The sequence below is a fragment of the Hevea brasiliensis genome, chromosome 12 (assembly GCF_030052815.1).
Source record: "Hevea brasiliensis isolate MT/VB/25A 57/8 chromosome 12, ASM3005281v1, whole genome shotgun sequence".
NCBI classification, from domain to species: Eukaryota; Viridiplantae; Streptophyta; class Magnoliopsida; order Malpighiales; family Euphorbiaceae; genus Hevea; species Hevea brasiliensis.
Genome location: NC_079504.1, coordinates 14,181,830 through 14,199,150, shown reverse-complemented (window position 1 = coordinate 14,199,150; position 17,321 = coordinate 14,181,830). Strand labels below are relative to the sequence as shown.

Below are 17,321 nucleotides of genomic sequence, written 5' to 3'. Positions count from 1 at the left end.
AAATAAGTCAAATTTATGGAGTTGCATGCATGCACGCATGCATGCGATGGAACAGTTCAAGAAGACGAAGTGGCACCACAACTTCTGTTCTCTCACGTTACCTTCAATTAAAACGTTGACAATAGGAAATTTTATCTGATGAATACGTCACGATGAATGATTATAACGAAATTATTATATATATATAGATATAGATTACATTAAGTAATGAATTAGTGATAATTAATTTATATTAAATTTTATCTACAAAATTAGGAGTTTAAGCTCCATTTATTTCATAAAAAATATTTTCTTAAAAAATATTTTCTATATTTTCAGACGTTTAGAACATTTAAAAAAATTAATCAACGAAAAATATTTTTTAGTCAATAAAAAAATTAAGTTATTTTTAAATAAAATGACTTTTATTTTTTAAAAGAGAAAATTATTTTCTATTTTTTAAATTTTGATAATTTTATTAAAACGTAAACAAACTTATACATGCATGAAATAAATAAATATCATTAATTTAATATTATAACCAAATAATAAAAAATATTTTCATAAAAAATATTTTTTTATAAAAATATATTTTTTATGTATAAATTATTTTTCATGAAATAAACAGAATCTAAATTTTAAAATTGTTATTATTGAAAATGTTTCATCTGAATATCACTCTCCATTTAAGCATGAATTAGTATCATCCATTTTACTATTTTGTTCCTACAAATTTTTAAAACTATGTTTTTAAATTTATAATTTTAAAAATATATAATAAAATAATAAATTTTATTTTATAATTAATTAATTAAAAATTAATGGTTTTATAAATTGAAAAGGAAAAATAATTATTTTTTTTATGTTCATTGTTTAAATTTTTTCCTTTTTTATTATTTACAAATATAAAATTATTTATTATTTAAAAGAAGAAAAATAATTTTATTTTATTATTTAAAACTTAGAAGGAAGTTGCAAAATACAGGGGGCAATTCAATTAAAAGGTTGGCTTAATTATATATAAACAAGTTGTAAGAGTGGAATTTAAAGCACAAAAATGTCCAATTAGAAGGCCCCAAATAACATAAGAATTGCTTACACATATAAGCCCATAATCAATAATGTGGTAACCCAATGCTTAGTGCTGAAATTTCAGAATCAGCGTGCTCTCCTCTCAATTTCGGCAATCAGCTGCAATGTTTAACTGATTAAAGCCTTTTTGTATTATTATTCAAATTATTGTTAAAAAAATAATTTTTTAAATATATTAATTAAATAATATTAAAAAATAATTTAAAATTAAATTTAATAATTTTTAATTATAAAAACATTAAAATAATAAAATAATTTTTTTCAAATTATTTTTTCATCAATAACTAAAATAATACTTTTACTCGTAAAAACAGTCTGAATTCTCCAAACTCAATACCCAACAATCTCTAAATTAATAAGGTCCTTAATAAAGTATACCATTTAATCAAAAGTTTATATTTTACTATAAGTATGTTTAGAAATTAAATATTTGCAAGAATTTAATTTAATTTATTTATTTATTATTAATTTTCATATTTAGAAATTTAATAATTAAAATAATTTAATTCTTTTAATATAAAAAATTAATTTAAAAAATAATGTTAAAATTAATATGAATTTTTCTAATTTATAAAACTTCATGACTTTTTATATCATTGGCATGATTGCATCCACTAATAAAAAATATTTCTTCTCAGAAAGTTAAATGAAAAATAATAAAAAAAATAATAGCTTATTATACTAATAGTATTACTAAAACAGCCGACACTTTTACTTATGTGAAGTAGGGGAGCATTCGGTCGGTTTGGTTTTGAACCGAACTGAACTGAACTCAAGAAATTGAAAAATCGAATAATTTAAAAAAGTAAATCGAATTAAATCGATTATTTAAGAATAATTGAATCGAACCAAATCAAAAAATAAAAGTTTGGTTCGATTCGATTTCGTTATATTAAACTGAAAATATTTTAGGTTAATTTCTATTCTCTGGGCTGAGCTTGAATGAATAATTGAACTGGATAAGGACTTCGAGATTAATGCACCTTGAGCTGAAAAATTACTTGAGCCATTTTACTATTCGTTTTTACCGATTTTAACAGATAAAAAACAAGCCGAATCAAAAATCGAATATACTAAAAGTTTTAAATCAAATCGCACCGATAGAACTAAAAAATCAAACCGATAGAATCGAAATAGCTTGATTCGATTCGATTTTCAGTTCACACCGAAAACTGCTAAGGCCTAATGTGAAGGACAGTGAAAAGAACCTTTCGCTCATCTTAAAATCATATCCCAGAAGGTTCGGTTTGAAAGTTTCCAATCTTCCTTTCTATCTTATTTTTTTTGTTTCACTTATCTCCATTAATTCCCAGCAGACCTCTGGAATCAATTATGAGTAAAAGAAAGGCTGGGCTGGGCTATGGCTTTATGGCAGAAGTGGGTGAGACGTTTGCCTCACGCTCAACCTCTGGATTCAATTATAAGTGAATTTTTCTTTTACTTTTAAAATATTATTATTTATTTTTTATATTTTTTAAAAAATAATTATTTAATTTATATATTTTAAAAAATATATTACTTTTGTTAGTCTCTTTCAACACATTAAAAGCGGATTTGATATTATTGCTCGAATTGTTTAAAAAATATATATTTTTAAAATATATTAATTAAAAATATTAATAAATAATTTAAAATTAAATTTAATAAAATTTAATTATTATAATATTAAAATAATAAAATAATTTTTAAATTTTTTAATAATATTTAAAATATTATATTTTTATAAAAAATAATTTTGACTTGTAAATACTATAAAGAAAAAAATTCTCATAAATTTCCTATTGAATTTCGTCATATAATCGCTGGGCTATGAAGGGTAAGAATTTCATACTTAAATATTGATCAGTTCGATTTATTTAATTTAAAATAATTAAATTAAATGAAAAATTAATTTTTTTTAAAAAAAATTAATTAAATTAAATTAAATCAAATTAATTAAAATAAAAAAAGTAAACCAAAAAAATTAACTATCTATACTCAGCTCTACTTTCAAATCATTAATAGAAACTTACCATCTTGAAGGAAATAATTCAGAGGCTTGTAATCTATGACAAGCCTTTTCTTCCCTCTTAGTCCTTCCGATAGAAATAAAATATTATTTGCAGCTATATATTATAATATATATGTATATATTGAGCACTATTTTATACTAAAATGAAAAGAGTGGCATTATTTGTTTAACGGCGATAGAATTTTTTTTTTTAAGGTTTAAAATTAAAGGCACATTATAATTAAAGAAAATCATTTTTTAAGGATTTGATAATCAGCAACAGCACTATTGTCACATCATTTTTTCTTTAATATTTGTATTTTTAATGTTATGTTATTAAATCATTAGAGTATCTTGTTTAATGTGGTCTAATATATATATATATATATATATATATATATTATTAATTAGATTTTATTATTATTAAAATTTAAAATCTTTTCATAGTTTTGAATATAGTTACAACATCATTGAGATAAATCTTATTAATTTTTTTTTAATTTTAAGTTATTAAAATATTATATTATTGAACTTATTAAATATTTACCTAAAATTATAATCTCATTTAAATGTTTTTCATATGATTTAAATAATATCTAATTAAATTATCAATTGAATGTATAAAACATTTTTCATTTTTTTCCAATTAATAAATACCCTAGCAACATGAATTTAGAAAACACAATCTTTTAACTCAAAATAAACAAAAAAAAAAACATATGCTATATAGATTAACAAAATTTTTTATAAATTTAATTTTTAAAATTTTAAAATTAAATTTATTTGTTTATTATTAAGACTTAAATAACTACTCAGCTTTTTTTAAAATGTTTAAATGGTTATTTTTAATTAATTAAGAAACGAAAATTCTATTAAATTTTGAACCTTATTGAATTATTTTAAAAAAAAATTAACTGAACATCTGATGACTTAAGTGACTTTGACCATTTTTCCAGAACTTTGGCTTTTAATAAAGTGCAGGATTTGTGTGAAATGTTGCTGTTGTTGTGCTCTGGAAGAATTTGATAATGGAACATGAAGCAGCTGGCACATATGGCAGGAAGCAAAGCCGTCCCCACTCCCCCTGACCCCTTCCCCTTTCAGTCAGCTGGCTTATTTAGAAAAATTATTTTTTAAAATATATTAATTAAATAATATTAAAAATAATTTAAAATTAAATTTTATAAATTTTAATTATAAAAATAGTAAAATAATAAAATAATTTTTTAAGCTACTTTTTTAACTGTATTTAAAATAAAATTTTTATTAAAAAAATAGTTTAAATGATCTAAATTTAATACCAAACAGTTACTAAATACGCTGCTAAAAAAAGAAAACATGAATTGAATTATTGGTTTGGTTTAGCACTGTTTTGGCAGGGAGATTGATCTATAAGCACTTCTCCATATTCTTGCATATAAAAAATTATTTTTCATAGCAAAAATATTTTTATTATTTAATTGGAGTTTAAAATTAATAAGTATTTTTATATTCTAATAAAATTATTAAAATTTAATAAATAATCTATTTTGTTAAAACGAAGAAGTTATTTAAAAAAAATATTTATTTTTCTTTAAATTAAGAAAATATTTTTTTTGTTTGTTATTTTTTAATATTTAAAAATTAAAAATAATAAAATATTTTTAAAAAAATATTTTTCGTAAAATAAATTAGCTTTATATTAAAAAACTATGTATCAAAGCAAAAAAGAGAGATTTTGCTAACAATGATTTCTTTTTTATTTTCTTTATATATTTATATATAAATTTACAACCTGTCTTATATGTAATGTACAAATTCAAGCTAAAAATAATGCTTTGCTAAATATGGAGATGTAGTTAGAGTTTGTTTAAGAATTAAATTAAATTAAACTTTTGATATAGTATTAATTTTACTTTTTCATATTTCGATTCTTATTTGGTTTGATTTTTAATATTTTAAATTCTATTTAATTTTATTTTGATTAAGTTTTAATTTTTAAAATAATTTTATATAATTAATATCATAAAAATTATACATAAATTACTATAAAAATAATATATATATATATATATATATATATATATATATATATATATATTCAATAAATATTTCTAACTTAATGAATCATGACTAATTTTATTCGTGCCATGCCAATTCACTGAGAGATAAAATACTTTTAATGAATATTGTCTCTATTTACGAGAATTGAACACTTAATCTTATTTAAACATTTAAGGGATAAGAAATTATTGTTTTGATAAAGAAAATTATTGAAATTGTTATTAAAATTATAAAATTTTAAATTTAAATTTAGATTTAAATTAATTATAAATAATAATAAAAAAACTTATGCCTACAAAACCTAAGTTATTATTATTTATTAGAATCTTTTTGCAGATCGGATCATGTCAAATCACAAGCCACATCATATATTCTTGTTCAACAAATTGGAGTTCGCATAAAATATCTTTCATGAATTTTTTTTTTTAAATTGTATATAAATAATTTATGATGGGCGACTTTGATATAAAGATAAAATTATTTCATTTACAATCTAGAGGTAACAGATTCAAATTACGAAAATAACTTCATTACACAGCAGAAATAAAATTGTGAACATCAATTCTCCCTAAAGCTCACAAATGTATAATATTTCATACAATAACAAGTATGGCACTTGCTTTGGCATTAAATTACACTCTTCTTAAGATCATTCTTTACCCATAATTATGTATATGACATTATAAACTAAATTTAATATTTTTAAAAAAATTGCTAGCAAACATTAAATAAGTTTTATTTATTTGATTCAAAGAAAAGCATGATAAGCTACACAATAGGGGTAGCTTTCCCTTAAATACACACTTACATTATATATATAAATAAAGAGTCTCGAAAGCGTGCGAGACTGTCCCACTTCAAATGAAAAAAAAATTACAACACAATAAACAACTTTATTTTAGCACAACTTAATTCCCACTTGAAAATGTGAGATTATTAACTCATAGTTGCTCCCATACTTAATAGTAACAAAAAGCCTCAAAGAAGTCAATTATAGGTATCAGCCACCTCTTGGAGAATTTCAGCGATCTCCTTAGTCTTTGTAAGCTGCAATTTATGATCTCCACCTTCGACCTTATAAACCTTGTCTGGTTTATAGTTTTCTATTTGCCAGAGTTGAAATTCAGGTAAAAATATTTCGTCTTGGTCGGTCCACACATAAATTTTCTTAATCGATCCGTAACCTTCCTTAGTGAAGAATGGTCGCTTAGCTAAAATATTTTGAAATAATGATCCCTTCCTTGTCAACATCTTCGCCAGTTCATATTCCTTGAAAAAATAATGCAATATCTATGTTGGTTATATTGAGAGAGAGAGAATCATCAATGGTTTTGAAGGAAAAGTATACTTTTTCACTTCTTTCATTAGTGTGGATCTCGCCAGATCCAAACAAATTCAAGATTCCTAATATATATGAATCCCAACACAGTATAACTTTATCGAAAAAAATTTTTAATCATAAGCAATTTTATTAAAATTTTCTTTTACCTTGATAATTTTAAAAAGGGATAGAGGTTATTTCAAATTTGAAATCTTGACCTTCTTTATTATAAAGTAAAAACTCAACCGACTAAAATTAGTATATAGCCTAATGACATTAAGGACATGCTTTCTTGAAAGGAAAGCAGGAAAGCGGGGGGAAAAGAAAGATGGATTAGAATTATAAAGAAAGTAAAATTTTTATGGAAAAGAAAAATTATTATTTTATTTATAAATTTTTCATATAAAAAAAGAAAAGAAAAAAAAGTAATTTATTTATTTTTTATGTTTTAATTGATAGAAAAAAAATTAGGATAAAAAATTATTAAATTTTTACCATTATACACATATAGAATAAATAAACTTATATTAAAAGAACAATTACTGAAAGGAAAAAGGGCATAAAGTGAAAACATAAAAATATATATATTCTTTTTCACTCTTTTTTGTCCAATTTGGATGAAAAATAAAATGACTCAAAATACTCTTTCAACATTTTGTACACAAATCTTCACGATTTTTCTTATATTTTTCTTTTTTTCCTTTGAATAAAATAAGGAAATTGTTTTTTTTTTCTTTCGTTACTATTTTTCTTTTTTTTTCAAGGTAAAATAGACCCTAAGGATTAATTTTATTAATGTTTTTCACGTTACCACTTAATTTTAATTTGTAACTTAATTTAAAATCGCTATGTTCAAAATTTGGCCAAACTTACCATTAGAATATGGTCATAACGACCTTATTATAGTTTGATCAACTCTTCTATCTTCTAATTATTTTCCGTATTCTCTTTCTTTATAATTTTAAGGTTGAAAAATAAGAAAAGAGAAAGAAATTGATTAAACCATATAAGTACAATAACGATTTTTTTATTTAGTTCCAATTGATTTTTAAAATTAAAATTTTATAGTTTTGGAAAAGTTAAGGAAACTAACTCAGACAATATACCTCAGGACCGCAAAGGGTATATAAATTTTCCCTCAGAAGCGTGAAGCCCAGTTTCAATCCAGTTATCTCCTTGCCATCTTTAGTGTACGTAAAATACGTGGTGTCTTTCCAGTCGGGAAACACCTCCATGAGCTGTGCAATGACACGAGAGAGAATTAAACAAAGTAATTGGCAAATTAATGATCAAATATGATTGAAGATATAAAACTACTCTTGGAGTCTTATTTACGAGATTAAACTTTTGGATTAAATGGTTTTTTTTTTTTTTTTGACAAATACATACCTTATCCACGACGTAAGATGGGCAGTGCTCGGTGTCTGGCAATACTGAATTGTGGAAAACAGCAGCTGCAATCTTTTCACAGTATTTATCAGCAGCAATTGCTATATTGAGTCCTCCACAGCTCTCGCCAACCAGAATCACCTTTTCCCCTGGAGGGAGTGCCTCCAAGAACGTCAACAAGGGTTCAGAATACTCATCAAATGAGCCAATCTCCTCAATTTGCCTTGGGTCAACGCCGCTTGCTGCAAGGTCCAGTGCAGTAACCTTGTGGCCAAGTGCCTCAAGGAGGGGTTTGAGCTTGTGCCAAATCCATGCACCGTGGCATATGGTATGAATAAGAACAAAATGAGCGGATGCCATTTTCTGATGATATCTTACTCTTTACTATCGATATGTGCTCTTCTCTGTGAATGGTGCAGGTAGCGTTGCATGTGTTGCTATTTATAGAGAAAGAGTTCTGAATGCTAATACATGTTCGCCACGCCACATGTACAAGATGCTTTTCTTTTTTTGAATTTTATTTATGTCAAATAAATAAAATTCTTATAAGAAAAAAAAAACTTAGACACAAACTTATGAACTCATTTATTTTACATATTAATTTCATTATACATATTATATATTGAACTTACAATAAACTGAGTAAAAACAATAATTTCCTATTCTAAGTAAATGTTAGGTATCTTAAAGAAGTTTGTTCGCATGTCAGCTTTGATTAACAAAAAATTATATGATACATCAATTATTCCATGTAAGTTAACTTACATGAAATGTCAAATCAATGGTGAATATACATATATGTATTGTGGGTTCTCAAAAATTGTAACCGTAATTTTTTTTTTTAAATTTTAATAACTAAATTTGTTTATTTATCAATCTCTTGTTATTCTATTATTCCATGTAATATAATGTGCAATACATAGTATAGCCGCTTCACTGCATAATTTCTCCTGGTTAATGGATAGTTGAATTTAATTCAGATGTCGAGACTATGGCCTTTTTCTTTATGTAATTAATTTTAGGATAAGTGGAAATGTAGAATTAATAGCTAATTTTCTTTTATAGAAAAATTTTGTTGCTAATTTTCTTTTATAGAAAAATTTTGTTCTTTTTATTACAAGCAATATGTTAAGCAGTTTAATTATCATTAATTACTATGTCAAAAAATAACCACTTTTTTTTTCCTTTTTTTAAACTTTGGGCAATTTTTATTTAAATATCTTTTATTGGGTTATTCTATATATTATTAAAAATAAGGAAAAAAAATAAGTAAATAATGAACACTATTACTCCCTCCATCTTCTTTTATATTTATTTTTTCAAAAGTTATTTTATTCACAATTATATGTTCTTTTAAACATATTGTGAGTATTAATTATTTGTTTTCACTTTTACCCTTATATCTACTAAACACAATAATTATTTGTACAATTTCTTAAAACTCATCTTAACACTTTTCTCTCTTTTTCTTAATTAGGTAAGATAAATAGTAATTTAATAAAATCAAAGAATATTTTATTATAATTTATATAATTTTTCTTAATTAGGTAAGATAAATAGTAATTTAATAAAATCAAAGAATATTTTATTATAATTTATGTAATTTAATTATTTCCTTAATCACTATACAAAACCCTTAAATAATAAAAAAAATGGACAGAGAGATAAAATTGATTATAATCATCAATTTTAGGATAAGTGGGAGACGACTTCTTAAAAAAAAAAAAAAAGGACAAGTCGGAGATTTTAGGGCATTAAATGTTTTTCAATTTATAAGTGCACCTGGGCAAGCAAGCTGTCCATCAATTTCATGATTTTCAGACTTGGGATTTAATTGTTTTTGTTGTTTTGATAGTGTTGGGTTGATTTCCTTTGTGATAGACTTCTTTCTGGTCTTTATTCGGCTCCTATTCTCTCATCAGCAATTTGATTTTGGTGTCTTAGCCTCTTAGATTTCCTCTTGGTAGAAACGTCTTGTATCCATTTTCTGTTCTTAATAAATTTCTTCTGCTAAGCTCTTGTAAATTAAAATTAATTATATATAAAATCCTATTTTTTTTCAATAATCAAAAGAGACAGAGGGAAAAAAAATACAAATCATTTTACTACTAATTAGTGATTACAATTTCCCTTGGGATATCATGTATCATTTGTTTACAATTCCACAAATAGTTACTGCCATATATGGGCCGGTTGTAGAAATGCAAATCTTTAACAAAACGAACTTTAGTTTAGTGTTATTAATGTCAAGTTTGAATTTCAGTCTAAACCACTTGTATCAAACAAAAAAAAAAAATAGAAACTTGGGAATGAGTACATTTTCTAATTTCTACCACTAAAGCTGAGCTTGCTTGAGATGGAGAGGCGTTGGAAACGTGGTTAGGCGGAGTCAGGATTTGGAGTCATTGGAGTTAATTTACAGGGAAAAAATATTGTATACAATAATAAATTATTTATTGAGAAAAAAATAATAATATACATAAATTTTCAATATATAACAATAACTAAGCAGAAAAATTAAAATAATTTCATAAATTATAAATTCTCATTATAATCTTAAACTTATAATTATCCTTGACGAGTTTTTTTTTTTTTTTTTTTTAGCTAAACATGTCCCATCTGTTTCCCCTACAGTTCAAACAACTATTCCTCTCCTCCTTTGGGTCGCTTGAAAGAGATGTATTTCTCAAAATAGAGAGTTTTCATTTCCCAAAAGGGTTGATGATTACTTCATTATCAATACTATCAAAGACATCTTTCTCAATATATGCAATGAAATAATCATTCAATAATTGATCTCCCATTCAATACCACAATCGAGTTTTCACTATAGAAAATGCTCTTTAAACACTTGCAGTTGCAACTGGTAATATCAATACTAATTTCACACGCAAGCAAATTAATGGATATACTAAATTTTTATTTGTTTGGACAAGTTTTTGTGCAAGACCAGCAATTCTCTTAATTGTTGAAAACTCATCATTAGAATGCACATCAATAATATAAGTCTCAAGTTGATTATCAAGTGTCATGAGTTTCATTGATGAAAAGTCACATGGATAGAATTGAGTAAGACGAATCAATTTTTCTTTATTAAAAGATGAAAATGAATTATTTGAATTTAGGCATGCCACACAAAGAAGCAATTCAACATTCATCTCAGTAGAACAACTATTAGACTCTTGAAGTTGTAAATTTATGACTACATAAAATAACTCCACTTGATAATGGTGGAAATTGGTAACTTGATGAATTTTATCTATGATCTCTCTTTCATTTGAAACACATCATCCATGTTCAAAATAATTATATTGTGTTCCTCACAAAATGAACAGACTTCAGCTAATAACTTATCCCATCCTTCAGCTCTTATCATTTGTAACCTTTGTTTTCATATTTTAACCAATGCCATGGCATTAAGAATATCTTGCTCTTTTCTTTGCAAGGCTTTTGATAATTCATCTGTAATTCCTAACACACCTTTCATCAAATGTAAGCTAAACACAAAATCAAAAGATTGCATTACTTCTAATAAACTATATGCTTGTGCACTTTGCTCTGAACTTGTACCATCCTCAACAATGCTATCAAGTACCTCTACCACAGATGATAACATAATGATGAAATTTAGAATTGTACCCTAATGTGAACCCCAATGTATATATGTTGCTCTTTTAAGACAAGTTTCTTAATTTAATCCACAACCACTTATCAATTTACTAGTTTTTAATGTCTTAGAAACTTTAGTACTTGACTTCTTTGAAGAATATCTCAACGCTTACATGAGAATTCAACAACATTCAATAAATTAGCAATCATATTAAAAAGCGATGCAATATGAATATCACTTTTTGCAATAGCAGCAAGGGTTAATTGAAGCTAATGAGCAAAACAATGAACATAATATGCAGTTTCATTCTCCCTCATAACTAAGCTTTTCAAACCATTGAATTTACCTCTCATATTACTAGCCCTGTCATAACCTTGGCCTCATAATCTTGCCATGCTTAATTCATGCCTAGTGAACAATGACTCAATTGATGATTTAAGAGACAAAGCACTTGTTTAAAAAAAAAATGCACAATTTCAAAAAAATCTCTCAACCACAACCATTTTTATTAACATAACGTAAGACAACAATCATTTGTTCTTTCACAAACACGTCACGAGACTCATCAACTAAAATTGCAAAGAGATCATCACCCAAATCATTAATGAAGGCATTTAAAGTTTCAATAGTAATGGCATTTATAATGTCATTTTGAATATCACGAGCTGTTAACTTCAGATTAGCAAGAGCATATTGTCCAACAACACTGTTAATTGTCTCAATATGCTCAGCTAGGAACTTCAAAAGTTCAAGATAATTTCCTGATTTTTTGAATCATTTGATTCATCATGCTCATGAAAAGAAATCTCTTGCCACAAAATAAGTCGTAGACAATCAATTGATGCACCTAATCAAGTTCTATATTGCATTCTTACTTGAACAAAATGTCTATTAAATGCAACTTCATGTTGATTTTGTATAATTAATGCTTCACATTTTCTCCAAGCAACATTGTGAGCACTATTTGGATAGTCTCTCTTTTTAATTTCAGGCACCAAAACCTTAAGTAACAAATGAATCTTAACTTCCTTACTTGCCAATTTCAGGTCTCAAAAGATAGCAACATAAGCAAAATGCAAACTCCTTTACTATATTGTACTCTAACCAATTACCATATTCTTTATATCAATTGGGATTAAAATGGCGAATGATATTACCAATATTTCATTGTTTAAAATTATGGTTGTGTGATGTGTGATGTATTTGCAAGTATACGGGCCATATCAAGTAATAAAGTGATAAGTCAAGTATCTTTCTTACAAGGATTTGCGTTTGAATACCAAACTATGAACGAAGATATTATTTGGGCTAATGAAAATAGAAGTAAAGTGTAATTGCAAGTAAACTTAATGAAATTAATAAATCTAAGCAAAATAAGTAAATAGCAAAGCAAATAAATTCTTAAACTAGATACAATTAAACTAAATTAATGATGGATAATTAAAATCAAAGATTAATTAATGGTGAAATTGAGGTATATGCATAAATTAATTGAGATTTGTTTAGGTTCATCCAATTTTAAGAAAAGATAGAGTTTGAAGGTGATTGATTCTAAAATCTTTTGATATCTTTTTCAAGCAAACCAAAGAGTATTTTAAGAGAATCAAACCTACTTTCGTATGATATTTAATTCACTTAAAACCCATTAAGTTTTGTAATCAATCAATGAATTTTCTTAAATCCCTAGTTTATTTCTAAATATAGGTGTTTTTAAGTTATAATCCTTGATTATCTATCAATAATTTTCACCTTTTGGTTTTTCAATCAAAGATTAAAAATAATACCCAATGGGTATCAACATTAAACAAGTAAAATAGGCACACAAGTGATGCATACATTTTGCATAGTCATTTAGGTTTAATTTCATAGCCATTTTATTTGATTATTAGTCACTTTTAGCTAATTTCATTAGTTATTTAGTTAGTTTTTCATAATTGTCAATTTTGGATTAATTTGTATCTTTTACTTTGTTTTGTAGGAAAAATGGTGTTTTTGAAGGACTGAAGAGAAATTTTGCCATTGAGGAGTGACTTCTACAGCCAAAGATGTCAAAAACAAGTTTTCAAGCTGAAATATGCATTGACCAAATTGTGCATAACTTGCCGCATAAGCTATGCAGATCTGCATAAGGAGAAAAATCACTGTTCCAATACCTGCCGAAATGTGCATAAGGAGACTGCACAGCTTATGCACATTCTCGCCTCCCTTATGCACCTTCACGGAATTGTGCATAGCCTATGCATCAAGTCATGCAGTTTCGCATAAGTGAACCAGAACCACCCGAAAATTGCATAAGGGACTGCATAACTTATGCAATCCACTTATGCAGTCCCATAAAGAGTTCATTAATGAGCTGGCAGAAGATTCCCTCAGATAATTCCTCCTAGAACATACCATTTTAGGGCTCCATGTCAAAAAAATGCTATAAATAGTCTCATTTTCCCATTTTAGAGGAGAGCAAAAGGAGTAGAAAAGGAAAGGAAGAGGAGAGGCAGAATTTGAAGAGTCACTTTCACCTTCCACACCATTTTCAACCAAGATTTGCAGATTTCTTTCTTTCCTTACATTTTTCTACATTTCTAGTGTTTAATTTCTTATTTCTTAGCTTAGATTAAAGCTTTATTTCCTTATAAACTCATAATATCTTGTAAGCATTATGGATAGTGAGTAGTTTACTTTTGATTCTGGAGTAAGGGTTGTAATATTTGAGATATCTTGTGGATTTTGATTGGGTAATCCATATTTTGTGGTCTTAATGAGTTTTATTCATTTCTTGTGTGCTTAATGACATGCTTAGTGTAGGATCCCATTAAGTGATGTTCTTAATGCATGGTCGAAGCACCGAAAGGAGAAGGCCCTATGATAGATAATCAAGAAATTAGACTTAATTAACTTAGACCTAGAAATAGGCTAAGGATTAAGAGGATTCACAGATTAATTAAAGAACTTAATGGGTCTTAATTAATTCTAAGTCCACGAAAGTAGGATTAGATTGATTAAGGCACTCTTTGTCTCACTCGAAAGGGAATTCAAAGGATTTAAGAATTAATCTCCTTAAAACCCATTAGTTTCATAAGATTGGATAACCAATTTAAAATCTCAAAATAGCTCGGATATGAAATCCCGAACTCCGGAATCGCCTTTTTACCATTGTTAATTTCTAATCGAATTTAATTGCTTGCCATTTTGAATATTGCCATATTTGAACTTGCTTATTTCAATTTGATGCAATTTTAGTTAAATCATTACATAGTTGAATAGACTATTAATTTTGCACATATAAATTTCACACTCCAATACCCATTCAATCTATTGTTTTAATTTTGAAATTAGTTCAATTCAGTCAACTTTTTATATCAAAAATTCAATCATTAACACAACTCCTCGTGGGAACGATATCTTTACTGTATTACTTGAACGACCCGTGCACTTGCGGTTGGGGCACATCAAGTTTTTGGCGCCGTTGCCGGGGATTTGTTTGTTTAATATTGAATTCTTGATTATTTTAGTTGTTTATAGTTTTATTTTCGTTATCTTTTCATTTTGTGTTTGTTTGTTCTTTTTCAGGTACTTTTAATCTTTTATGAGAAGAGCTAGAAGCATAAGTGACACATCCTTATTATTCAATCCTGAAATTGAGAAATTTTGTAAGGCCAACAAGAAAGAAACCAGAAAAAGAAAAGAAGCCTTGAGAGAAACTGAATTAGAAGAAGTCATGGCTGATGAAAGAATGAGAATTGGTGTTAATGCTGGAAATGATCAAAACAATGAAAATGCAGCCCAAGGTGAAGAAGTTGTTAATTCTAATGTGCCTAGGGGAAGTATGATGGATCATGCTTTTCCTCGTTTTGATGACTTGAGAGAGAGCATAGCAAGACCAAGAATTGATGCAAATAGTTACAAGATGGATTTTGGAGTTCTTCAAATGATTCAAAATTCTCAATTCGGAGGACATTCTTCTGAAAATCCACACACACACCTGAAGAAGTTTGCTATGATCTGTGATATGCAAAAACAACCTGGAGTGTCTGATGACGCAGCAAGATTGAAGCTATTCCCGTTCTCTTTGAAAGATAGAGCATTGGATTGGCTTGACTCTTTACCTCACAACTCCATTACAAATTGGGAGCAACTCACTGATGCATTTCTTGCACAATATTTTCCACCTGGAAAAACTCAAGAATTAAGGAATCAAATGACAGCTTTCAGACCAAGAGAAGATGAAACTCTCTATGAGTCATGGATGAGATGGAAGGAATTAGAGAGACAATGCCCACATCATGCCATTCCGAAATGGATGATAAATCAGAATTTTTACACGAATGTCACTCCTGCAATCAGAGGGATTATTGATGCTCAAACAGGAGGAGAATTTATTATGAAGCATGAAGATGAAGCTTATGAGCTATTGGAGAAAATTGCAAAGAATACTCATCTTTGGAGTAGTCCAAGAGGACCAGCTCCAACTCAAAAAAGGCAAGCTGCTGGAATGTATGATCTTGATCCATTCAACATGATTAATGTAAAGTTTGATGCACTTACAAATGTCCTTGCTAAGAAGATGGAAGACTTGAGTATGTTGGTTAGTTCATCATCATCATCTGGAAGTTCACAACAAGTGGCTTATGCAGAAGGAACTACCAGCTGTGGAGTAGATTATGGAGAACAAGCAGCATATGTTGGTAATTATGGAAACAAGCAAATGGGGAATCCTTATTCTCAAACTTACAATCCAACTTGGAGGAATCATCCCAACTTTTCATGGGGAAATCATCAAATTCAAGTTCCAAATCAGAATTTTCAACCACAACAGCAGCAAGGAGTTCCATATCAGCAAAATAGGCAACCATTGCCTAATTTTCAGCAGAAAAATATGAATCCTCAACCAAAACAGCAAGAACAAAGTTCCACCACAGAAGCTTTATTACAACAGATTCTTGCCAACCAAAATAAGCATGATGAGGAGATGAGAGAGATGAAAGCAAGGCTAGAACAGATGCAGACACATAACAGAATGCTGAAAAATCAGATTGCACAACAAGCATCTTCCTCAGGTACCAAGTCTTTTGGAAAACTACCAAGTCAACCAGAAAACCCAAGAGAGCAGTGTCAAGCTATTACTTTAAGAAGTGGGAAAGTTATAAATGATGAGAAGAGTGAAAACATTGAGAAGAGAGAAAATGAGAAAGAAACTGATGAGAGTGAAAAACAAGAGAGTGCAGAAAAATGTAAAGAGAAAATTGAAGAGAAGGAAGAGAAGTATATACCTCCTGAGCCCTACAAGCCACAACTTCCCTTTCCACAAAGATTTCAAAAAGCCAAGCTTGATAAGCAATTTGAGAAGTTCTTAGAGGTTTTGAAGAAACTTTACATAAATGTGCCATTTGTTGATGCTCTTTCACAAATGCCCTCTTATGCAAAATTCTTGAAAGAAATTCTCTCAAACAAGAGGAAACTTGAAGATGATGAAACTGTAGCTTTGACAGAAGAATGTAGTGCTATCCTCCAAAGGAAACTTCCTCCAAAGCTCAAGGATCCAGGGAGTTTTTCAATTCCATGCCACATTGGGGAATCATGTTCTACAAAAGCCTTATGTGATTTAGGGGCTGGTGTTAGCCTCATGCCCCTCTCAATTTATGAGAAGCTCAATATGGGAGATCTAAAGCCAACCCATATTTCTCTTCAGTTAGCTGATAGATCAATCAAGTATCCTGAAGGGATTTTGGAAAATGTGCCTTTGAAGGTTGGAAAGTTCTATATACCTGTTGACTTTGTCATCTTGGACATGGAGGAAGATTTTAATATCCCAATCATCTTGGGAAGACCCTTTCTAGCTACAGCAGGAGCATTGATTGATGTTAAGGGAGAAAAGCTGACTCTTAGTGTTTGTGTAGATC

At 27.5% G+C, this 17,321-nt stretch overlaps 1 protein-coding gene and 1 non-coding gene across 2 annotated transcripts; both read right to left on the bottom strand.

The window, feature by feature from the left end:
• Nucleotides 1-5,828: 5,828 nt before the first annotated feature.
• Nucleotides 5,829-8,224, bottom strand: LOC110640545 ((S)-hydroxynitrile lyase-like). Its single transcript, XM_021791889.2, has 3 exons — nt 7,815-8,224; nt 7,532-7,663; nt 5,829-6,373 (listed from the first exon to the last, which is right to left on the bottom strand). The coding sequence occupies exons 1-3, from the start codon at nt 8,172-8,174 to the stop codon at nt 6,092-6,094; spliced, it is 774 nt and encodes a 257-aa protein (XP_021647581.2). The 5' UTR covers nt 8,175-8,224; the 3' UTR covers nt 5,829-6,091.
• Nucleotides 8,225-15,603: 7,379 nt separating this feature from the next.
• LOC131171509 (small nucleolar RNA R71) lies at nt 15,604-15,711 on the bottom strand. The gene has a single exon (XR_009142169.1). It is a non-coding gene; the product is annotated as a small nucleolar RNA R71 (small nucleolar RNA).
• Nucleotides 15,712-17,321: the final 1,610 nt, after the last annotated feature.